The sequence below is a fragment of the Tauraco erythrolophus genome, chromosome 3, assembly GCF_009769465.1.
Source record: "Tauraco erythrolophus isolate bTauEry1 chromosome 3, bTauEry1.pri, whole genome shotgun sequence".
Lineage (NCBI taxonomy): Eukaryota > Metazoa > Chordata > Aves > Musophagiformes > Musophagidae > Tauraco > Tauraco erythrolophus.
Genome location: NC_141467.1, coordinates 105,349,289 through 105,369,832, shown reverse-complemented (window position 1 = coordinate 105,369,832; position 20,544 = coordinate 105,349,289). Strand labels below are relative to the sequence as shown.

The window sequence follows — 20,544 nt, the reverse complement described above, 5'->3', positions numbered from 1 at the left end:
ACTGCCATTGCCACACAAGGGGACACTGTAAAGGGGAACTGGAGGTGAGAGTGCTTCTCGGGGCTTCAAGCCTGAGGTTCTTGTGGCCATGTAGGCAGTGAAAAGGTCTGATAAATGCAAAGCTTCCCAGATTCAGCTGAGGTGGACGTTGGACTCCATAGGGAGGTGGAGCAGTATTTTGAGAACCCCTACGTAGATGTGATGAGGAACGTACAGATGGGGGTAAAGTGGCTCGTCGACCTCCCACATGGGTCAGCTGAGGACCCTACGTCAAAGGTGATGGTGACCTGGGCACCCTGCGTTGGTTGCCCTCAAATCTTACGTCAAGGTGGGGACAGGGACACAGGACCCTATGGGTGGCCCTGGGACCTCGCAGTGAGGGGAGATAGTTTCATGGTGGCTGCCAGGTGGTTGTACTGGTGACCCACAACGAGGGGGGACCATGACAGTAGACCTTGGTGTCTCAGTAGACAGTAGACCAACGTCTCAGGGACCTTGCAATAAGGATGAAAGGTGACGTGGACATTGAAAGTGGTGGGGGCAGTGAATTTGGGACACCTCAGCTGGGGAGGACAGTGAAAGGACCCCATATGGTTGGTCCAAGCACCCCGTCTGGCTGGTCCAAGGACCCCCTGGATGAGGAACGGTGACACGTGATGGGCGCAGGATGTCTGTGCTGAGCCCTCTGTTGCTCCAAGCAGGGCAGATGTTCACTTTTGAGAGTTTCAGGGTTGTCCCCATTTTTTTAGCATGATCGTGTCGTTGCGTCCCGCCTTCCCTCATCATTTTTTTTTCACAGTTTGACGTTTCCTTGCATTTTTCCTCTTTTTGTTTTTTTTTTAATTGATTCTTTTCTCTCTTTCCCCTCTAATTTTGGTAGCGTTTTGTGGGCTTTTTGGTTGACCTTGACATTGTTTAGACGGGGCTTTCTAACCAGGTAATTTTTTGATCTAATTTCAACAGTCTTTTTCCCCCAGAAGGGCTCTGTGGGGTGGATTTCTTCCCGTTGTTCCAGCAGGACTTCATGGATTCACTCGAAGTGGTAGGACAATGGGGATTTTTGTGTCTTTTGTGGGTTATTTTTCGACCCTTAAAAGTTGCTTGCAGGGTCTTTAGACGTCTTTAGAGATGGCAGAATTTTTTTCAGGAATGTTATTGAATCCGGGCATTTTCCCTCCATCTCACTCCTCGGAGCATCCTCACTGCTGTCGTGTGGGGTGGCAGATGAGGATTCATGGAGATTTGTGTGAGAGACAGGGAGCAGAAGAGCGTGTTGAGTTTTCTCCAAGATTCCCTTGCTGCCTGCTGCAAACTTTTCCTTCGGAGAAATGTGTGGGAGCCCTAAAGGCTGGTGCAGCTGAAGAGTGGTGGAGCGGGAGGGAGGTTGGAGGAGGGACGCGATGCTCTGTGCAGCCCCTTCTTCGCCTGTGCAGAGAACAGGGGAGATGCAGAGATTGCACCATCGGCATGGCCAGCTGAGCGTTACTGTCCCCAGGGCTTTGGTTGGGCAAGTGAAGTGCTGGTGTCATGCGCTTGGAAGGCAAAAATGTGCCAATTTGTGGTGTTGTTGTTGAAATATTTCCCAGGAGAGGTCTTGGCACCTTGGAGCACGCATGCACACGACGTCTCCAGCACTCCCTGTGTTTGTGTTGGGATGGGATGGTTTTGTCTGGCTTAAATGAGGCTGAGAACTGGTTCATCACCAGCCCACCTGATGGCCTCTGGAGCCCTGGTTTGGTGCAGGTTAAGATGGAGGAGCCCTGAGAGAAGGAAGGAAGAGAAGGCAACTCAGTCTTGGATGCAGGAGAACTTTATTGAGAGAAAAAAGAGTGCAGAGGCAAGAGCGCCAAGCGGAAGGGAGCTGGTCTGAGGTGCAAGTAGTGCGACCATCAGCTGAGGTCCCTTGTGTGACACAGATCTTGCCAGATCACCAAGATCTCCCTGGTCCACAGTCGGAGCAGCACACTGGATGTCCTTGGTGGTCTTTGGCTTGTGAGAAGGAGTTTGCAGCAGAGAGTAGTTGAGACACTGTTTCCAGGCAGCCCTGGCTGCCCTTCCATGCTTGTTGCTTGGTGCCTTGAGAGGAGGAGGCCATCAGCCAGCCAAAGCCTGGCGATGCGTCCTCAATCCATGTCGTGACTTCCAGTGTGTGAGTGGCTGGTGTCAGGGCTGGTGGCAATGGCCCTTAGCAGGGGTAGGAGCCCCATCTGCCCCTATAGCAGCCCAGACCTCCAAACCCATAGCTGCCCAGGCCTCCTAAGCCATAGCCATAGCCATAGCCAAAGCCACCAGAGGACACGGGCACTCCCTGGGCACTGAGGACGTTGCCCACGGCAGCGGATGAGGAGGATCCGACGGCGGTGCTCTGGGGGAAGGAGCTGAGGATGGGTCCTGGCAGGGTGACCAGCACGGCGGGAGGCTGGATGACGACGCGGGAGTCCTCGCACTGCCCGACACAGGGCTCGTTGCAGCTGTTAGCCAGCGGGGTGGGTCCGCAGGGGCGGCAGATATCGTTGCAGGCCATGGCCGTGGTGTGGAGGGGCCCTGGAAGAGAGGGTGCTGAGGAAGCGGAGGGACGTGGAGGTGCGAGGGGTGGTGATGCAGGAGGGCGAGGGAGTGGGGAGGCTGGTGTGGGGCTGTGGGGAGCGTGATGGTGGGGGGCTGTCAGGGGTGCTGAGGCTGGGGCAGAGCGTGCTGGAAGAGAGAGGCCAGATGGGGCAGGAGAAGGAGGGGAAGGGGGTTCAGGCTCACCTTGCTGACGGCAGAGGAGAAGGTGTCAGGAGAAGTGTGTGAGGGACAGAGGTGCTGGGTGGCTTTTATGCTGCTGCCCCGGGGCGGGACAGCCTTTGCTCATGGCAGCATCTTGCAGGAAGCAGCTGTTGGGTGCCACAGCCATGCCAGCAATGAGGTGGGGTGTGTTTCCCACACCGCAATTCTCCAATTTCATGTCCTCCTCTTGAGGACGTGTCAACTTGTCCTTGGCGGCAGCTTTCAAGTGCCAGTATTAGAGGGCAAAGGCTTGGTGTTGATGCGCGTGTCAGGGCAGGCAGAAGTCGTGACCAAAGTGTAGGAGATGTGGGGTGTCATCAGTGATGTCATCCCGCAGAACTCTTGTGGTGTGGTTTGCCAGTGAGCTGTGAAGAGGGGGTTCCATTTGCTGGCAGCCGTGGAAGGCTGGTCTGGGCTTTGGAGCTGTGCCCGGTGTGACGCGCCGCCCCTTCCATCACGTTCAGTCCCTCCCACCGTGCTCCGAGTTTGCTCGGCCCGTCTTTAGCCCTGGCCCTTCCCACTGGGTGTGCTCTGGGGGTGTCTTGGTGCCCCTCTTGCTTGTAGGGCTGTGTCTGGGAGAAAGGGGCTGCCTGGTTGGGCTGTAGCCATGTTGGGGCGCTCCCTGGGGCGGGCAGTGCCGGCAGGCACAGGAGGGCTGTTTGCCAGAGCAGGACGTTGTCCTGGCAGCCCTGGCTCAGAGCTCTCCAGCCCTGCCAAGTCAGGACTCTTACCGGGTTCCTCACGGACACGTGTTGGCCCTTCCATAGCGCTGCCCTTAGCTGGGGCCGGCACATTTGCAGCCTCTGGTGTGACACAGTGCTTGATGTGGATCACTTGGACAGGGCAGGGGCATTTCTGGAGAGCCCGTGAGCGTGTTAAGAGTCAGAGGGCACGTGGGAGCAGCAGGGAGAATGTTCTGAGCCTTTGGGGTCTTTACTTGGGGTGAGTGCCGAGGGGTGAGGCCACTTCTCTGCACAGTCTTTGATGGGTGGAAAGAGGATTTGGGAACTGCAGAGGGTATGGGAGGTGAGCATGGTGCACGGGGCTGCAGAGCCAAGGCCTTGGTGATGGTGGATGCGTGCCGAAGGGTTTTCAGCACGGCCTGCTCCACCAAGGTGAGTGTTTTGTAGGGTGTTTTTCATGCAATCAGTGCTTGTTGCTGAGGAAGATGAAGGGAGGTAAAAAGGAATGTCTTGGGACTGGGTGTACGCAGGTCCGCAGGGCTTGATGGGTCATTGCCACAAATGCTGTGGGAACTGGCTGATGTCCTTTGGAGGCCACTTGTGAGGGTCATGGTGCCTAGAAGTGGGTTCTGATGCCTGTAAGAGCACTCATAGACCTCCTAGCTCGAAGAAGATTAGGATCACAGAATTTGATCACAGAAACCTCCCGTGGAGCAGAAGGGCAAAAGCTCGCTTGAAGATTAGGATGAATGATTTGGGAAACGAGACTTTGCCGACCATGACCACATTTATGGGGATGGTGATGGAGGAAATCATCCAGGAAAGCACTGCCAAGCCCAGGACAAACCTGCAGATGAAGGACAAGCAAGTGATGGGGATTTGTCGGTGTGAATTTATGAAGGGGAAGATGTGATTGACAACAAGAAAGCACGGGGTGAGTAAGTGGAGAATGAGGTAGACTACAAAGTGGTTGAAGGGTTGGGCACAGAGGCTTGTGATGTCTTGCCCAAAGTCCAGTTAGAGGCAAGCCTGAAGTGGTGTAGCTCTGGACATGGATCTGAGGGGCCGACACTGCATAACCTCCTCATCAATGACCTGGGCAGTGGGATGGAGTCCCACTCAGGAATTTGGCTGATGATGCAAAATGTGGAGAAGTAGCTGAGGCACTGGATGGTTGTGCCACCATTGAGAGTGAGCTGGAGAGGCTGGAGAATAGGGCAGAGAGGAATCTGTTGAAGTTGAAGAGGAGTAAGCGGTGGGAAGCACAAGTCCTGCATCTGGGCAGGAATAGCACTGGGCACCAGGACATGCTGTGGGCTGACGTTCTGAGCTTGTCGTAAAGCAGCATGAACAAGTCCTTCTCCTCAGGGCTGCTCTCAATCCATTCTCCACACAGCCTGTATTTGTGTTTGGGATTGCCCTGACCCATGTGCAGGACCTTGCAGTTCACATTGTTGAACTTCATGAGTTTTGCATTGGCCCACCTCTTCAGCGTGAAGGTCCCTCTGGATGTCATCCCTTCTCTCCAGCGTGTCGACCACACCACACAGCTTGGTGTCATCAGCAAACTTACTGAGAGTGCACTCGATCCCACTGTCTATGTGGCCGACAAAGAGGTTAAACAGCGCCGGTTCCAACACCGACTCCTTTGGAACGCCACTCGTCACTGGTCTCCACTTGGACATGGAGCCATTGACCACAACTCTTTCAGTGCCACCATCCAGCCAATTCCTTATCCAACATGTGTTCAATCTGTCGATGCCATAATCCATCCTTCAAATCCATGGTTAAGTTCTAGTTGGGCTTTGTCCCTTCTTCTTGCCAGTCTTCTTCCCTGCTGGCACGTCTTTTGGCACATGGGGACGACTTGCTCCTGCGACTTGAAGATTCCTTTCTTGAGTTATGGCCAGTGTTCCTGGACTTGTTTGCCCTTCAAGACGGCCTCCCAAGGCACTGTGTGACCAGGCTCCTGAACAGGTCAAACTCTGCCCTCCTGAAGCCAAAGACAGAGGTTCTGCTGAAGCCCCTCCTTACTACTCCAAGAATCAAAAACTCCATCATTTTGTGATCGCTGTGCCCTAGATGATCTCCAACCATCACGTCACCCACAAGTCTTTCTCTGTTTGCAAAGAACAGGTCAAGCATGGCACCTTCCCTAGTTGGCTCACTCACCACCTGTGTTAGGAAGTTGTCCTCCACACACTCCAGGAACCTCCTAGACTGTTTCCTCTCTGCTCTACTACATTTCCAGCAGACATCTGGGAAGTTGAAGTCTCCCATGAGAACAAGGACTAGAGATTGTGGGACTTCTCTCAGCTTCTAACAGCGTATTTCGTCTGCCTCTTCATCCCGGTTGGGTGGTCGATAACAGACTCCCACTGTGATATTTGTCTTGTTGGCTTCCCCCTGATTCTCACCCACAAATGCTCAACTGTATTGTCACCATCATTAAGGTCTAGACAACCATAAACTCCTCCCTACCATACAGGGCTCTCCCACCACTTCTCCTTCCTGGCATCTTCCCACAGAAGCCATCCCTGAAGCCCCTGTGCAACCAAAACCGTGCCAGAAAAAGCCAGTACACAGAGCTACGATGTTAAAAGCAAGGGGGGCACCAAGACACCCCCAGAGCTCACCCAATGGGAAAGGCCAGGCGTAAAGAGAGGCTTAGTGACCTTGGAGCAAGGCAGGGAGGGAGCAAATGCGATGGAAGGGGCAGCCCAGCTTCATGCCCCACACATCGAAGAAGCCCAGACCATCCTGCCAGGGCTGCGAGGAAATGGAACCCCCTCTTCACAACGCACCTGCAAACCACAGCACACGAGTGCCATGGGATGACCTCACTGATGAGACCCAACCTCTCCTACGCTTTGGTCATGAGTTCTGCCTGCCAGGAAACGCACCAACAACACAAAGACTTTGCCCTCTAACACTGGCACTAAAAAGCTGCCGTCAAGGACAGGTGGACACGTCCTGAAGGGGAGGACATGGAATTAAAGAAATGATGTAAGAAAAACACACCCCACCTCATTGCTGGCATGGCTGTGGCATGAAACAGCTCTTTGCTGCAAGATGCTGCCATGAGCAAAGGCTGTCCCGCCCCTGGGGGAGCAGCATAAAAGCCACCCAGCACCTCTGTCCCTCACACACTTCTCCTGACACCTTCTCCTCCGCCATCAGCAAGGTGAGCCTCAACCCCCTTCCCTTCCTTCTCCATTCCCACCTGGTCTCTCTCTTCCAGCACGCTCTGCCCCCAGCCTCAGCACCCCTGACACCCCCCCACCATCACGCCCCCCACAGCCCCACACCAGCCTCCCCACTCCCTCGCCCTCCTGCATCACCACCCCTCGCACCTCCACGTCCCTCCCCTTCCTCAGCACCCTCTCTTCCAGGGCCCCTCCACACCACGGCCATGGCCTGCAACGATATCTGCCGGCCCTGCGGGCCCACCCCGCTGGCTAACAGCTGCAACGAGCCCTGTGTCAGGCAGTGCGAGGACTCCCGCGTCGTCATCCAGCCTTCCACCGTGCTGGTCACCCTGCCAGGACCCATCCTCAGCTCCTTCCCCCAGAGCACCGCCGTCGGATCCTCCTCATCCGCTGCTGTGGGCAACGTCCTCAGTGACCAGGGAGTGCCCATCTCCTCTGGGGGCTTCGGCTACGGCTATGGCTATGGCTTAGGAGGCCTGGGCAGCTATGGCTTAGGAGGTCTGGGCTACTATAGGGGCAGATGGGGCTCTTACCCCTGCTAAGGGCCATTGCCACCAGCCCTGACACCAGCCACTCACACACTGGAAGTCACGACATGGATTGAGGACGTACTTCCAGGCCATTCCTGGCACGTGGACCTGCCATCCACACCTCCTGCTCTCAAGGCACCAAACAAGCAAGGAAGCAATAAAGGGGCAAGCCTGTGCCAACCGCCTGGAACCATGGCCCATGGACCTCCTCCTCTTCTCCCACTTCCTTCTTCGCATCGTCCCTTCTGCTATTTCTACTGCTCTTTGCTGCAACCACTTTCTGAAGACCCAAAGAGAACCGGGGACCTCTGGTGCATTTCTCCCACTGCGGGGCACAAAGAGCTTGTGCTCTGGCAAGATCTCTCACACACAAGGGATCCTGGCTGATGGTTGCTCTACTTGCATCTCAGACCAGCTCCCTTCCACTTGGCGCTCCTGCATTTTCACTCTTTTCATTGTCTCAATAAAGTTCTGCTGCTGCCCAGCCTGAGTTGCCTTCTCCTCCTTTCTTCCCCCAAGACTCTTCCAGATTACTCTACAAAACCACTGCTCAGGCGGCCATAGGGTGGGTGGAAAAGGGCTACAAGAGCTTTCTTAAGAAATGATCCATCAGTAAGTTTTCCAATGACACCAAGCTGTGTGGTGCAGTTGACACACTGGAGGGAAGCGTTGCCATCGGGAGGGTGATCTGAAGGAGACAACTGAGTGCAATCTCAGTAAGTTTGCAGACAAAACCTAGTTGGGCGGAAGTGTTCATCTGCTTGAGGGTAGGAGGGCTCTAGAGAGGGATCTGGACAGGCTGCATTGATGGGTCAAGGCCAATTGTATGTGGCTCAACAAGGCACTTGGGTCACCACAAGCTCCTGCAATGCTGCGGGGTTGGGGAAGAGTGGCTGAAAGCTGCCTGGTGGAAACAGGCCTGGGGGTGTTTGTTACCAGTTGGACTTGATGATCTTAAGGGTCTGTTCCAACCTAAAAATTCTATGATTCCATGATTCTATATTCGTTCCTTGTGTCTAAGGGAGTTGGTTCCAGAAAGCTCTAACACAGACTCACCAGTGGCCAAATCTGAGCCCAGCTGCGACGGCGGTAGCACCTCTGTGACAACAAATTTAAGAAGGGACAAAACTGCTGCACAGCAGCATCTGGGAGAGAGGAGGGAGAGTACGTGAGAGAAAGAGTTCTGCAGACACCAAGGTCAGTGAAGAAGGAGGGGCAGGAGATGCTCCAGGCACTGCAGCTGAGATTTCCCTGCAGCTCATGGTGAAGACCCTGGTGAAGCAGGTTGTCCTCTTGCAGCCCCTGGAGGTCCGGAGTGGAGCAGATACCCACGTCGAGCCCCTTGTGGATCCATGCCGGAGCAGGTGGATGCGGCCGAAGGAGGCTCTGACCCCGGGGACTCTCTTGTAGGTGGAATGGGGACCACACAGCCAGGTGGACAGCGCAACAGGAATCCACACTTGGGTCTGGTGAGGACGGGAGAGCAAGGGGCTTGGTGACCTGGGTACCCGTCAGCAAGGGAGATGAGGACATGGGACCATGAAATTGTCCTGTCTTGATGGCCCTGGTTCCTGGTGTGAGGGAAGTTGGTGTCATGGGCACTGCCAGGCAGTTGGGCTGGGGACCACAGCAAAGGTGGGACCATCTAAACCTTCCCTGGTGTAACTGGTGCCCCTTTCCTCATCCTGTTGCTTGTTATTTGACCCCACCTCGCTACAACCTTCTGTCAGGGAGTTTGAGAGAGAAATGACTTATCCTCTGAGCCCCCTTTGCTCCTGGCTGACCGAATCCAGTGGTCTTGCAGTGTGCTGGACAGGCGAGCGGTGCTGGTTTGTGCTGGGGCCCTTGTGCCCACGCTCCTGCCTGAGCATCGTTGTGGCCGTGCGGTTTCCTGCACACCCTCGTTCCTGGTGCATGGAGGCACCGTTAGTGAGGAAGGTCCAGGCAAAGGTGGTGTCAACTTGAGCAGCTAAAGATGGGGGTTCATGGAGATTTGTGTGAGAAACAGGGAGCAGAAGAGCGTGTTGAGTTTTCTCCAGGATTCCCTTGCTGCCTGCTGCAAACTTTTCCTTCGGAGAAATGTGTGGGAGCCCTAAAGGCTGGTGCAGCTGAAGAGTGGTGGAGCGGGAGGGAGGTTGGAGGAGGGACGCGATGCTCTGTGCAGCCCTTTCTTTGCCTTCGCCTGTGCAGAGAACAGGGGAGATGCCCTGGGCAGTGATGGTCCCAGTGGTGAAGGGAGCTGAGCCCTGTGTGCCCGTGTCCTTCAGGTTCTGGCATGGGGACACAGAGGGCAATGCTGAGCCCCTGTTTGGAAATCACACATTGTTCCTCCTTCCGTTACTCCTCCCTTCCTCCTTCCTTTCCTCCTTCCTTCCTTTCTGTTTTGCATATTCCAGCTTTCCTTTCTGCTTCCCTGAGAGTATTTCTTGTTAGGGCTGGAGAATGGTGCTGGAGAAGAGAGTTGGTTGAGAGTGTGCCGACAGTGAGAGATTGCACCATCGGCATGGCCAGCTGAGCATTACTGTCCCCAGGGCTTTGGTTGGGCAAGTGAAGTGCTGGTGTCATGCGCTTGGAAGGCAAAAATGTGCCAATTTGTGGTGATGTTGTTGAAATATTTCCCAGGAGAGGTCTTGGCACCTTGGAGCACGCATGCACACGACGTCTCCAGCACTCCCTGTGTTTGTGTTGGGATGGGATGGTTTTGCCAAGCTTAAATGAGGCTGAGAACTGGTTCATCACCAGCCCACCCTGATGGCCTCTGGAGCCCTGGTTTGGTGCCAGGTTAAGATGGAGGAGCCCTGAGAGAAGGAAGGAAAAGAAGGCAACTCAGGCTTGGATGCAGGAGAACTTTATTGAGAGAAAAAAGAGTGCAGAGTCAAGAGCGCCAAGCGGAAGGGAGCTGGTCTGAGGTGCAAGTAGTGCGACCATCAGCTGAGGTCCCTTGTGTGACATAGATCTTGCCAGATCACCAAGATCTCCCTGGTCCGCAGTCGGAGCAGCACACTGGAGGTCCTTGGTGGTCTTTGGCTTGTGAGAAGGAGTTTGCAGCAGAGAGTAGTTGAGACAGTTTGCAGGCAGCCCTGGCTGCCCTTCCCTGCTTGCTTGCTTGGTGGCTTGAGAGGAGGAGGCCATCAGCCAGCCAAAGTGTGGCGGTGCGTCCTCAATCCATGTCGTGACTTCCAGTGTGTGAGTGGCTGGTGTCAGGGCTGGTGGCAATGGCCCTTAGCAGGGGTAGGAGCCCCATCTGCCCCTATAGCAGCCCAGGCCTCCAAAGCCGTAGCTGCCCAGGCCTCCTAAGCCGTAGCCATAGCCATAGCCGAAGCCCCCAGAGGACACGGGCACTCCCTGGGCACTGAGGACGTTGCCCACGGCAGCGGATGAGGAGGATCCGACGGCGGTGCTCTGGGGGAAGGAGCTGAGGATGGGTCCTGGCAGGGTGACCAGCACGGCGGGAGGCTGGATGACGACGCGGGAGTCCTCGCACTGCCTGACACAGGGCTCGTTGCAGCTGTTAGCCAGCGGGGTGGGTCCGCAGGGGCGGCAGATATCGTTGCAGGCCATGGCCGTGGTGTGGAGGGGCCCTGGAAGAGAGGGTGCTGAGGAAGCGGAGGGACGTGGAGGTGCGAGAGGTGGTGATGCAGGAGGGCGAGGGAGTGGGGAGGCTGGTGTGGGGCTGTGGGGAGCGTGATAGTGGGGGTGTGTCAGGGGTGCTGAGGCTGGGGGCAGAGCGTGCTGGAAGAGAGAGGTCAGACGGGGCAGGAGGAGGAGGGGAAGAAGGTTCAGGCTCACCTTGCTGACGGCGGAGGAGAAGGTGTCAGGAGAAGTGTGTGAGGGACAGAGGTGCTGGGTGGCTTTTATGCTGCTCCCCAGGGGCGGGACAGCCTTTGCACATGGCAGCATCTTGCAGGAAGCAGCTGTTGGGTGCCACAGCCATGCCAGCAATGAGGTGGGGTGTGTTTCCCACACCGCAATTCTCCAATTTCATGTCCTCATTTTGCGAACGTGCCCGCTTGTCCTTGGCGGCAGCTTTCAAGTGTGAGTATTAGAGGGCAAAGGCTTGGTGTTGATGCGCGTGTCAGGGCAGGCAGAAGTCGTGACCAAAGTGTAGGAGATGTGGGGTGTCATCAGTGATGTCATCCCGCAGAACTCTTGTGCTGTGGTTTGCCAGTGAGCTGTGAAGAGGGGGTTCCATTTGCTGGCAGCCGTGGAAGGCTGGTCTGGGCTTTGGAGCTGTGCCCGGTGTGACGCGCCGCCCCTTCCATCACGTTCAGTCCCTCCCACCGTGCTCCGAGTTTGCTCGGCCCGTCTTTAGCCCTGGCCCTTCCCACTGGGTGTGCTCTGGGGGTGTCTTGGTGCCCCTCTTGCCTGTGGGGCTGTGTCTGGGAGAAAGGGGCTGCCTGGTTGGGCTGTGGCCATGTTGGGGCGCTCCCTGGGGCGGGCAGTGCCGGCAGGCACAGGAGGGCTGTTTGCCAGAGCAGGACGTTGTCCTGGCAGCCCTGGCTCAGAGCTCTCCAGCCCTGCCATATCGGGAGTCTTGCCAGGGTCCCCACATAGATGTGTTGGTCCTTCCGTAGCGCTCCCTTTAGCTGGGGCCGGCAGGTTTGGGGTGTTGGCATGACTTAGATCTTGATGTGGATCTTGTCACCTCGAAATGGCAGGTGAATTTCTGGAGAACCTGTGAGTGTGGTGAGAGTCAGAGGACACATGGCTGCAGCAGGGAGAATGTTCTGAGCCTCTGGGGTCTTTACTTGGGGTGAGTGCTGAGGGGTGAGGCCACTTCTCTGCACAGTGTTTGATGGGCAGAAAGAGGATCCTCCCGAGTCACCGGCCCCTTCTTCCACAGCTCATAAACTCTCCCTTTTTTCCTGAGTTCCAGCCAAAGCTCTCTGTTCAGCCAGGACACTTTTCCTCCCCGCCGGATCGTTGTTCGACACATGGGAACGGCCTGTTTTCCTTCTTGAAGGATGTCCATCCTTCCTGGACTCCTTGCCCTTCAGGACTGGCTCCTAAGTAACTCTGTCAACCAGGCTCCTGAACAGACCAAACTCTGCCCTCCAGAAGTCCAAGGCTGCAGTTCTGCTGAAGCTCCTCCTTACTTCTTCAGGAGTTGAAAAATCTGTCATTATGTGATCGCTCTGCCCAAGACGTTCTCCAATAATCACAACAGCTATAAGTCCTTCTCCATTTGCAAACAACAGGTCAAGCGCGGTGCCTTCCGTAGTTGGCTCACTTCTCAGCTGTGTCAGGAAGTTGTCCTCCACATACTCTAGGAACCTCCTAGACTGTTTCCTCTCTCCTCTACTGCATTTCCAGCAGATATCTGGGAAGGTGAAGTCTGCACGAGAGAAATATTTACCAACTGTAGGACTTCTATCAGCTCCTTACAGAATATTTCATTTGCCTCTTCATCCTGGTTGGGTGGTCGATAACAGACTCCCACCGTGAGATCTGCCCAGTTGACCTTCCCTCGATTCTCACCCACAAACATGACACCCTGTTGTCACCATCATCAAGCTCTAGACAATCAAAAACTGTCCCTACCATACAGGGCTACCACATGGCCTCTTGTTACTCCATCTTCTGACAGGAGCCACCCCTGCAGCCCCCATACCATGAACTGAAAGGCAGGAGGGACACCAAGACACCCCCAGAGCTCACCCAATGGGAAAGGCCAGGCGTAAAGAGAGGCTTAGTGACCTTGGAGCAAGGCAGGGAGGGAGCGAATGTGATGGAAGGGGCAGCCCAGCCTCACGCCCCACACATCGAAGAAGCCCAGACCACCCTGCCAGAGCTGCGAGGAAATGGAACCCCCTCTTCACAACGCACCCGCAAACCACAGCACACGAGTGCCATGGGATGACCTCACTGATGACACCCGACCTCTCCTACACTTTGGTCATGAGTTCTGCCTGCCATGAAATGCACCATCAACACAAAGACTTTGCCCTCTAACACTGGCACTAAAAAGCTGCCACCAAGGACAAGTGGACACGTCCTGAAGGGGAGGACATGGAATTAGAGAAATGATGTAAGGAAAACACACCCCACCTCATTGCTGGCATGGCTGTGGCATGAAACAGCTCTTTGCTGCAAGATGCTGCCATGTGCAAAGGCTGTCCCGCCCCTGGGGGAGCAGCATAAAAGCCACCCAGCACCTCTGTCCCTCACACACTTCTCCTGACACCTTCTCCTCCGCCGTCAGCAAGGTGAGCCTCAACCCCCTTCCCCTCCTCCTCCTGCCCCGTCTGACCTCTCTCTTCCAGCACGCTCTGCCCCCAGCCTCAGCACCCCTGACACCCCCCCACTATCACGCTCCCCACAGCCCCACACCAGCCTCCCCACTCCCTCGCCCTCCTGCATCACCACCCCTCGCACCTCCACGTCCCTCCGCTTCCTTAGCACCCTCTCTTCCAGGGCCCCTCCACACCACGGCCATGGCCTGCAACGATATCTGCCGCCCCTGCGGACCCACCCCGCTGGCTAACAGCTGCAACGAGCCCTGTGTCAGGCAGTGCGAGGACTCCCGCGTCGTCATCCAGCCTTCCACCGTGCTGGTCACCCTGCCAGGACCCATCCTCAGCTCCTTCCCCCAGAGCACCGCCGTCGGATCCTCCTCATCCGCTGCCGTGGGCAACGTCCTCAGTGCCCAGGGAGTGCCCGTGTCCTCTGGGGGCTTTGGCTACGGCTATGGCTACGGCTTAGGAGGCCTGGGCAGCTACGGCTTCGGAGGCCTGGGCTGCTATAGGGGCAGATGGGGCTCCTACCCCTGCTAAGGGCTGTTGCAACCAGCCCTGACACCAGCCACTCACACACTGGAAGTCACGACATGGATTGAGGACGTACCTCCTGGCACGTGGACCTGCCATCCACACCTCCTCCTCTCAAGGCACCAAACAAGCAAGCAAGCAGGGAAGGGGCAAGCCTGTCCCATCTGCCTGGAAACATGGTCGACGGACCTCCTCCCCTTCTCCCACTTTTTTCGTCGCTTCACCCCTTCTTCTACTAACACTACTCTCTGCTGCAGCCAGTTTCCGAAGACCTAAAGAGAACTGGGGACCTCTGGTGCACTTCCCCAACTGCGGATCACAAAGATCTTGTGCTCTGGTAAGATCTCTCACACACAAGGAATCCTGGCTGATGGTCGCCCTACTTGCATCTCAGACCAGCTCCCTTCCACTTGGCGCTCCTGCATTTTCACTCTTTTCTTTGTCTCAATAAAGTTCTACTGCAGCCCTGTCTGAGTTGCCTTCTCCTCCTTTCTTCTCCCAAGGCTCTTCCAGTCTCACCCTGTACAAAACCACTGCTCAGGAGGCCAGTAGGGTGGTTGGAAAAGGGCTACATGATCTTTCTTAAGAAATGACCCCTCAGTAAGGTTTCCAATGACACCAAGCTGTGTGGTGCGGTTGACACGCTGGAGGGAAGGGATGCCATCCAGAGGGATGATCTGGAGGAGGTGATTGAGTTCAATCGCAGTAAGTTTGCAGACATCTCCACATTGGGTGGGAGTGTTGATCTGCTTGAGGGTAGGAACGCTCTAGAGAGGGATCTGGACAGGCTGGCTCAATGGGTCGAGTCCAATTGTATGAGGTTCAACAAGGCGAGGTGTCAGGTCCTGCACTGGGGTCACCAGAAGCCCCTGCAACGCCACAGGCTTGAGCAAGAGTGGCTGAAAGCTGCCTGGTGGAAAAGGGCCTGAGGGTGTTTGTTAACAGTTGGACTGGATGATCTCAAGGGTCTTTTCCAACCTTTTCGGACCTCGCCAGGCTGGAAAAATGGGCTGATGGGAACATTATGGAGTTCCATAAGAAAAAGTGGAAAGTTCTGATTTTGGGGAGGAACCACCCTAGGCACCAGGACATGCTGGGGGTCACCTAAGTGGAAAGCAGCTCAGCAGAAGAGGTCCTGGGAGTCGTGGTGGACACCGATTTGAACACAAGGCATCAATGTGGTCTTGCAGCAAAGAAAGCTAGTGGTGTCCTTGGCTGCATTTGGAGGAGCATTGCCAGCACATCTCAGCAGTGGTGATGCCACATCTGGAGTCCTGTGTCCATTTCTGGGCTCTCTAGTACAAGAGAGCCATGGACATCCTAGAGAAAGTCCAGCTTTGGGCCATAAGAACGATGGAGGGACTGGAGCATCTCTCATATAAGGAAAGGCTGAGGGTGCTGGGACTCTTGACTCTTTAGCCTGGAGATGAGAAGGCTCAGAAAGATCTCATCCATGTCTTTAAGTACCTGAAGGGAGGGTGCAAAGAGGACAGAGCCAGGATATTCTCTGTGGTGCCCAGTGGCAGCACCGGAGGCAGTGGGCACAAAGTGAAACACCGGAGGGTCCCTCCAAACATCAGGAAACACTTTTTTCTGTGAGGGTGACGAGCAGTGGCAGAGGTTGCGCAGAGGGGTTGTGGAGTCTCCACCCTTGGGGACATTCAAAAGGTATCTGGACACAGTTCTGGGCAACCAGCTGTAGGTGGCCCCACTTGAGCAAGGGCATCAGACCAGATGCTCTTCAGAGATCTCTTCCAACCTCAATCATTCTGTGATCCTTTGAGTTTTTAGTAAGGAGCTGCTGGGACCACAGCGTGTCACCAAAGTGGCTGTCTCTGACCTCAACCATTTCATGGCACTGTGAAGCCAAGTGAAGAGGGCTGTAAGCCGGTTCTGTTGCAAACAGTTGCTGCTCACCAACCTAGGCTGCAGCTCCAAGGATGTCATTGCATCTCCCACAGCCAGGGGGAAACGGCCCATCTTTTGTAGGCAGGGCCTAAACCTTAATTAGATAATTACCAATACAAGCCAGCTGGGTGATATAACCATAATTCCTCCTTTTTCTTTTACAGTTTTTTGGTTTTCAGGAAGGCTTTACGGTGAGCAGAGACCCAGTTCATTCATTCCAACTCCAGTACACTTCCCTCTTTTGGGGTAGCGGCTTTACCTTCTTTATCAAAGAACTTCTTGCTCCAGCTCTGGCTCTTTTGGCTCTGGTGAGGGAGTCAGGGTTAAGGTCTTCAGGGTCTCTTGTGAGGGTATCATGTCAGGGTCACCAGATGTTGCTCACCAGCTTAGGCTCAACTCCAAGGATGTGGTTACATGTTCCACAGCCAGGAGGAAATGTCCTACCCTTTGTAGGCAGGGCCTAAACCTTAATTAGGTCATTACCAGTTCCAACCAGCTGGGTGATTACCATAAATAATCACTGTAGCTGCCATGTAAGTGGGGAAGCAGATGTTGGGGTTATTAGTGCATGGGCTGAGGTGATGAGAGCAAGAGCACTCTTGGACAAAGATGAGATGAGGAAAGGGTTGACTTGAGGTGCCTGCAGGCGGAAGTGTGGAGAGCCTGGGAAGTAAGCAGTGTGCTGGGTCATGGAACTGTGGGATGGAACTATCATGGGATGACCTGGGACTTGTGAGATGTGTTGTTGTCGGGGAAGTTTCCCGGCTGCTACATGAGAAGCACCTGTGCCTCATCAAGACAGGTGCTGAGTCACGTTGGTTGGCCGGAGACCACGTGACCTATGGATGGATAAAGGTGGGACACTCCCTGGAGGGAGTGGGGCATTTCCCTCCTGGAGTTTGGAGTGGCAGGAGCCCCTGGAGAGCGTGAGTTAGAGCTCTCTGTTGGACTAAGATAGCAGTGAGTTTAAGAAGAGCCTTCTGATTGTGGAATACATTGTGGTCGCAACAGCCGTTTGGTTGCGACCCATTGGAAGAAGACACAGGCAGTCCGCGACATCTGGTGACCCCGACGTGATTCGTCGAAACGCGAACTGCCTGGACCGCAGGGTGAGCTGCGGTGGAGATAAAACCCAGTGAAGCTCGAGAGCAGCAGGAGAGCTGTGAATTGATCTGTTTCAACCTAGACGCCTGAAACAAGGTGAGCTGCTGGGAGCTAAAATGGGCCAGAATTTTGTCAAGGAGAATCAGACCTTCACCTTTCTCAAATCTGCAGGGATGGCTGCGGGGCTCAACATAGGTAATGAAGACCTATATAGTTTACTTAACTGGGCAGCAGGGCACGAAGATCTATTCAACCTTACCTGCACCTTTAACCTAGAACTTTGGAAAAAGCTGGGGGATAAGTTGCTCTATGAAGCCGTGGTTAATCAAAGAGGCCGGACCGACCTTCTGCGTACATGGGAGGCCCTAGATAATATAATTCAAAAGGGGTCAGCAGAAGAGGAGGAAGAGGAGGAAGAGGAATTTACAGATTATGTATCCGCAAGCGAAGGATACGAAGGGGGCAACGAACTGTCTGAGGGAAACAGTGTGGACAATGAACTAGACGTGTCCTCACTGTTCACAGAGGTCAACAAAGTGGCGGGCACTATGCAGGAACTTTGCCCCACCCTCCAGGAGATACTGGAGCGTCCCCCACCCTTTGCCCCAGCAACCCCCCCTTCCTCCTCAGGAGGTATCGAGCCTACAGCTCCGCCGTTTGATTTAATAACCCCACCCCTGGCAAATTCATATCCGGCGACATACATGGCACAAGTACGAGCAATGCAGCCGTTATTAGTACGACAGGCCATGACAATGCTGCAAGGTATATCCCAGCAGTTAGCAACCGTAGTGAACATGTTGCAGCAGGCCATGACCCCCCCTGCAGTGAAAGAAATTTCAGGAGAAACCCCTAAAGCAAGCGACAGTTCAGCTGGAAAGTCTCCACCGGTTTCTCCACCGAAGAAAAAGTCGCCAAAATCCGCCCCGCCGGCCCCTCTAGAGACATGCTTATCCCCCGCTCCACAGTTAGAAATAACAGAAATTACCCCGCCTGCCATGACAGCCCATCGTGATCCAGTACTTTTCTGGAACGAAGTTAAGAAAGAGGCAATAGAGGCCGGGGACTGGAACTTGATACAAGCTTTGGGGTTACCAGTTAGTAATAAAAAACTATCGATAATGAAAATGGAAGGAGAGCCGAGTGCGTTTCCCGTAGAACTGGCCCTCCCGGGTGCCAACCAGCCCAATAAACATTTGGGCTGGTCATGGAAAGTGATCCAGGACATGCAGAAAGCGGTAGCGCGATACGGACCAAACTCACTGGCGGTAACACAACTATTACGATTATTAAACTTAGAAATTTTGGTGCCGTACGATTTTCAACATCTAGCCCAGGTCATGTTCCAACCGGTGCAGCGCTCCGTTTTCACAAATGTTTGGAGACAATTGGCCGACCAGCAGGCATTACAGAATATCCAATTACCCCAAAGCGACCCATGCTATGCTATAGGTACCGATGTATTGATGGGAACGGGTCAAGTATTTAGTAACCCGGCAATACAGGCTCAATGGCATCCCCAGATCCTCGAACAGGTTAAACAAATAGGGATGCAGGCACTATTACGTACAGCAGAAATGGCTGAGCCTAAAGCAAAATATTCAACAATTAAACAGGGGGCCAACGAACCTTTTCTACGGTTCGTTGAGAGACTGCAGGGGGCAATAGAAAAGCAGATATTTGACAGTAGACTACGGGCACTGTTGACAAAACAGCTGGCAAAGGACAATGCCAACCCTGATTGTCGGAGAGTCATTGAAGTATTGCCGGGGGACCCCTCTCTAGAAGAAATGGTGATTGCATGTGCCAAAGTTGGGCCCGTAGAAAGCGAGATGACCACATTGGCCACTGCTCTAACTAAACAAAGATGTTATATTTGTGGGAGAATAGGTCATCTCGCCAAAAACTGCAAATCAAACGGCCGGCCGGGAAACAGCAGAAAGAGAAAGCGTGTACAGACGTCTTATGGCCCAGGCAAGCCCTTTGCGGGAACGCTGCAACAGCCGCAGACCAGTCCGGAAAAGACCGCAGAGGGAATGCTAAAGCAGCCAGAGCAGCCAGGGTGGATGTATCCATCGTCGTCAGAACAATGGATATATCCACCGCCAACGTGGTATGATAAAAAAATATGAGAACGACTTCCCCATGACCCGGTCCCAAGGTGTTTAACAAACGGCGACGGAAAATGGAACTGAAACGTTGGAAACCCCTAAAGGCTGCGAGGCAATTTTTTTTTTTTTAAAGAAAAGGGGGAATTGTCGGGGAAGTTTCCCGGCTGCTACATGAGAAGCACCTGTGCCTCATCAAGACAGGTGCTGAGTCACGTTGGTTGGCCGGAGACCACGTGACCTATGGATGGATAAAGGTGGGACACTCCCAGGAGGGAGTGGGGCATTTCCCTCCTGGAGTTTGGAGTGGCAGGAGCCCCTGGAGAGCGTGAGTTAGAGCTCTCTGTTGGACTAAGATAGCAGTGAGTTTAAGAAGAGCCTTCTGATTGTGGAATACATTGTGGTCGCAACAGCCGTTTGGTTGCGACCCATTGGAAGAAGACACAGGCAGTCCGCGACATGTTGTGACACTGGAGTGCTGTGATAGACGCACATGGACTCTGCAGGAGGGATGTGGAGGTGGCTGGCTGTAGTGTGAAGGAGAACTCTTCTGTTTGGAGGTGTTCAGTGGGACAGATGAGTCGCTGGCTGGTGTGTGGTCGGCCTAAAGACAGCTTGTGGATGTTTGGGGTTTGGTGGGCAGGTGAGCAGTGCTGGTTTGTGCTGGGGCCCTTGTGCCCACGCTCCTGCCTGAGCATCGTTGTGGCCGTGCAGTTTCCTGCACACCCTTGTTCTGGTGCATGGAGTCACCCTTAGTAAGGAAGGTCCAGGCAAAGGTGGTGTCAACTTGAGCAGCTAAAGATGGGGGTTCATGGAGATTTGTGTGAGAGACAGGGAGCAGAAGAGCGTGTCGAGTTTTCTCCAGGATTCCCTTGCTGCCTGCTGCACACTTTTCCTTTGGAGAAATGTGTGGGAGCTCTAAAGGCTGGTGCAGCTGAAGAGTGGTGGAGCGGGAGGGAGGTTGGAGGAGGGACGCGATGCTCTGTGCAGCCCCTTCTTTGCCTTCACCTGTGCAGAGTACAGGGGAGATGCCCTGGGCAGTGATGGTCCCAGTGGGGAAGGGAGCTGAGCCCTGTGTGCCCGTGTCCTTCAGGTTCTGGCATGGGGACACAGAGGGCAATGCTGAGCCCCTGTTTGGAAATCACACATTGTTCCTCCTTCGCCATTTCCTCCTTCGCCATTTCCTCCTTCGCCATTTCCTCCTTCGCCATTTCCTCCTTCGCCATTTCCTCCTTCGCCATTTCCTCCTTCGCCATTTCCTCCTTCGCCATTTCCTCCTTCGCCATTTCCTCCTTCGCCATTTCCTCCTTCGCCATTTCCTCCTTCGCCATTTCCTCCTTCGCCATTTCCTCCTTCGCCATTTCCTCCTTCGCCATTTCCTCCTTCGCCATTTCCTCCTTCGCCATTTCCTCCTTCGCCATTTCCTCCTTCGCCATTTCCTCCTTCGCCATTTCCTCCTTCGCCAT

The 20,544-nt window shown here is 54.6% G+C and overlaps 4 protein-coding genes across 4 annotated transcripts; 2 read left to right on the top strand and 2 right to left on the bottom strand.

Annotated features, from left to right (window-relative positions):
• Positions 1-2,185: 2,185 nt before the first annotated feature.
• Positions 2,186-2,524, bottom strand: LOC147529126 (feather keratin 1-like). The gene has a single exon (XM_086609651.1). It carries the CDS (start codon positions 2,522-2,524, stop codon positions 2,186-2,188), a length of 339 nt encoding a protein of 112 aa, XP_086465777.1.
• Positions 2,525-6,864: 4,340 nt separating this feature from the next.
• LOC147529125 (feather keratin 1-like) lies at positions 6,865-7,203 on the top strand. Its single transcript, XM_086609649.1, has one exon. The coding sequence runs from the start codon at positions 6,865-6,867 to the stop codon at positions 7,201-7,203; it is 339 nt and encodes a 112-aa protein (XP_086465775.1).
• Positions 7,204-10,413: 3,210 nt separating this feature from the next.
• LOC147529124 (feather keratin 1-like) lies at positions 10,414-10,752 on the bottom strand. Its single transcript, XM_086609648.1, has one exon. The coding sequence runs from the start codon at positions 10,750-10,752 to the stop codon at positions 10,414-10,416; it is 339 nt and encodes a 112-aa protein (XP_086465774.1).
• Positions 10,753-13,625: 2,873 nt separating this feature from the next.
• Positions 13,626-13,964, top strand: LOC147529123 (feather keratin 1-like). The gene has a single exon (XM_086609647.1). The coding sequence runs from the start codon at positions 13,626-13,628 to the stop codon at positions 13,962-13,964; it is 339 nt and encodes a 112-aa protein (XP_086465773.1).
• Positions 13,965-20,544: the final 6,580 nt, after the last annotated feature.

Coding starts and splice junctions, on each gene's coding strand:
- LOC147529126 (XM_086609651.1), bottom strand. CDS start 2,524: ATGGCCTGCAACGATATCTGCCGCCCCTGCGGACCCACCCCGCTGGCT.
- LOC147529125 (XM_086609649.1), top strand. CDS start 6,865: ATGGCCTGCAACGATATCTGCCGGCCCTGCGGGCCCACCCCGCTGGCT.
- LOC147529124 (XM_086609648.1), bottom strand. CDS start 10,752: ATGGCCTGCAACGATATCTGCCGCCCCTGCGGACCCACCCCGCTGGCT.
- LOC147529123 (XM_086609647.1), top strand. CDS start 13,626: ATGGCCTGCAACGATATCTGCCGCCCCTGCGGACCCACCCCGCTGGCT.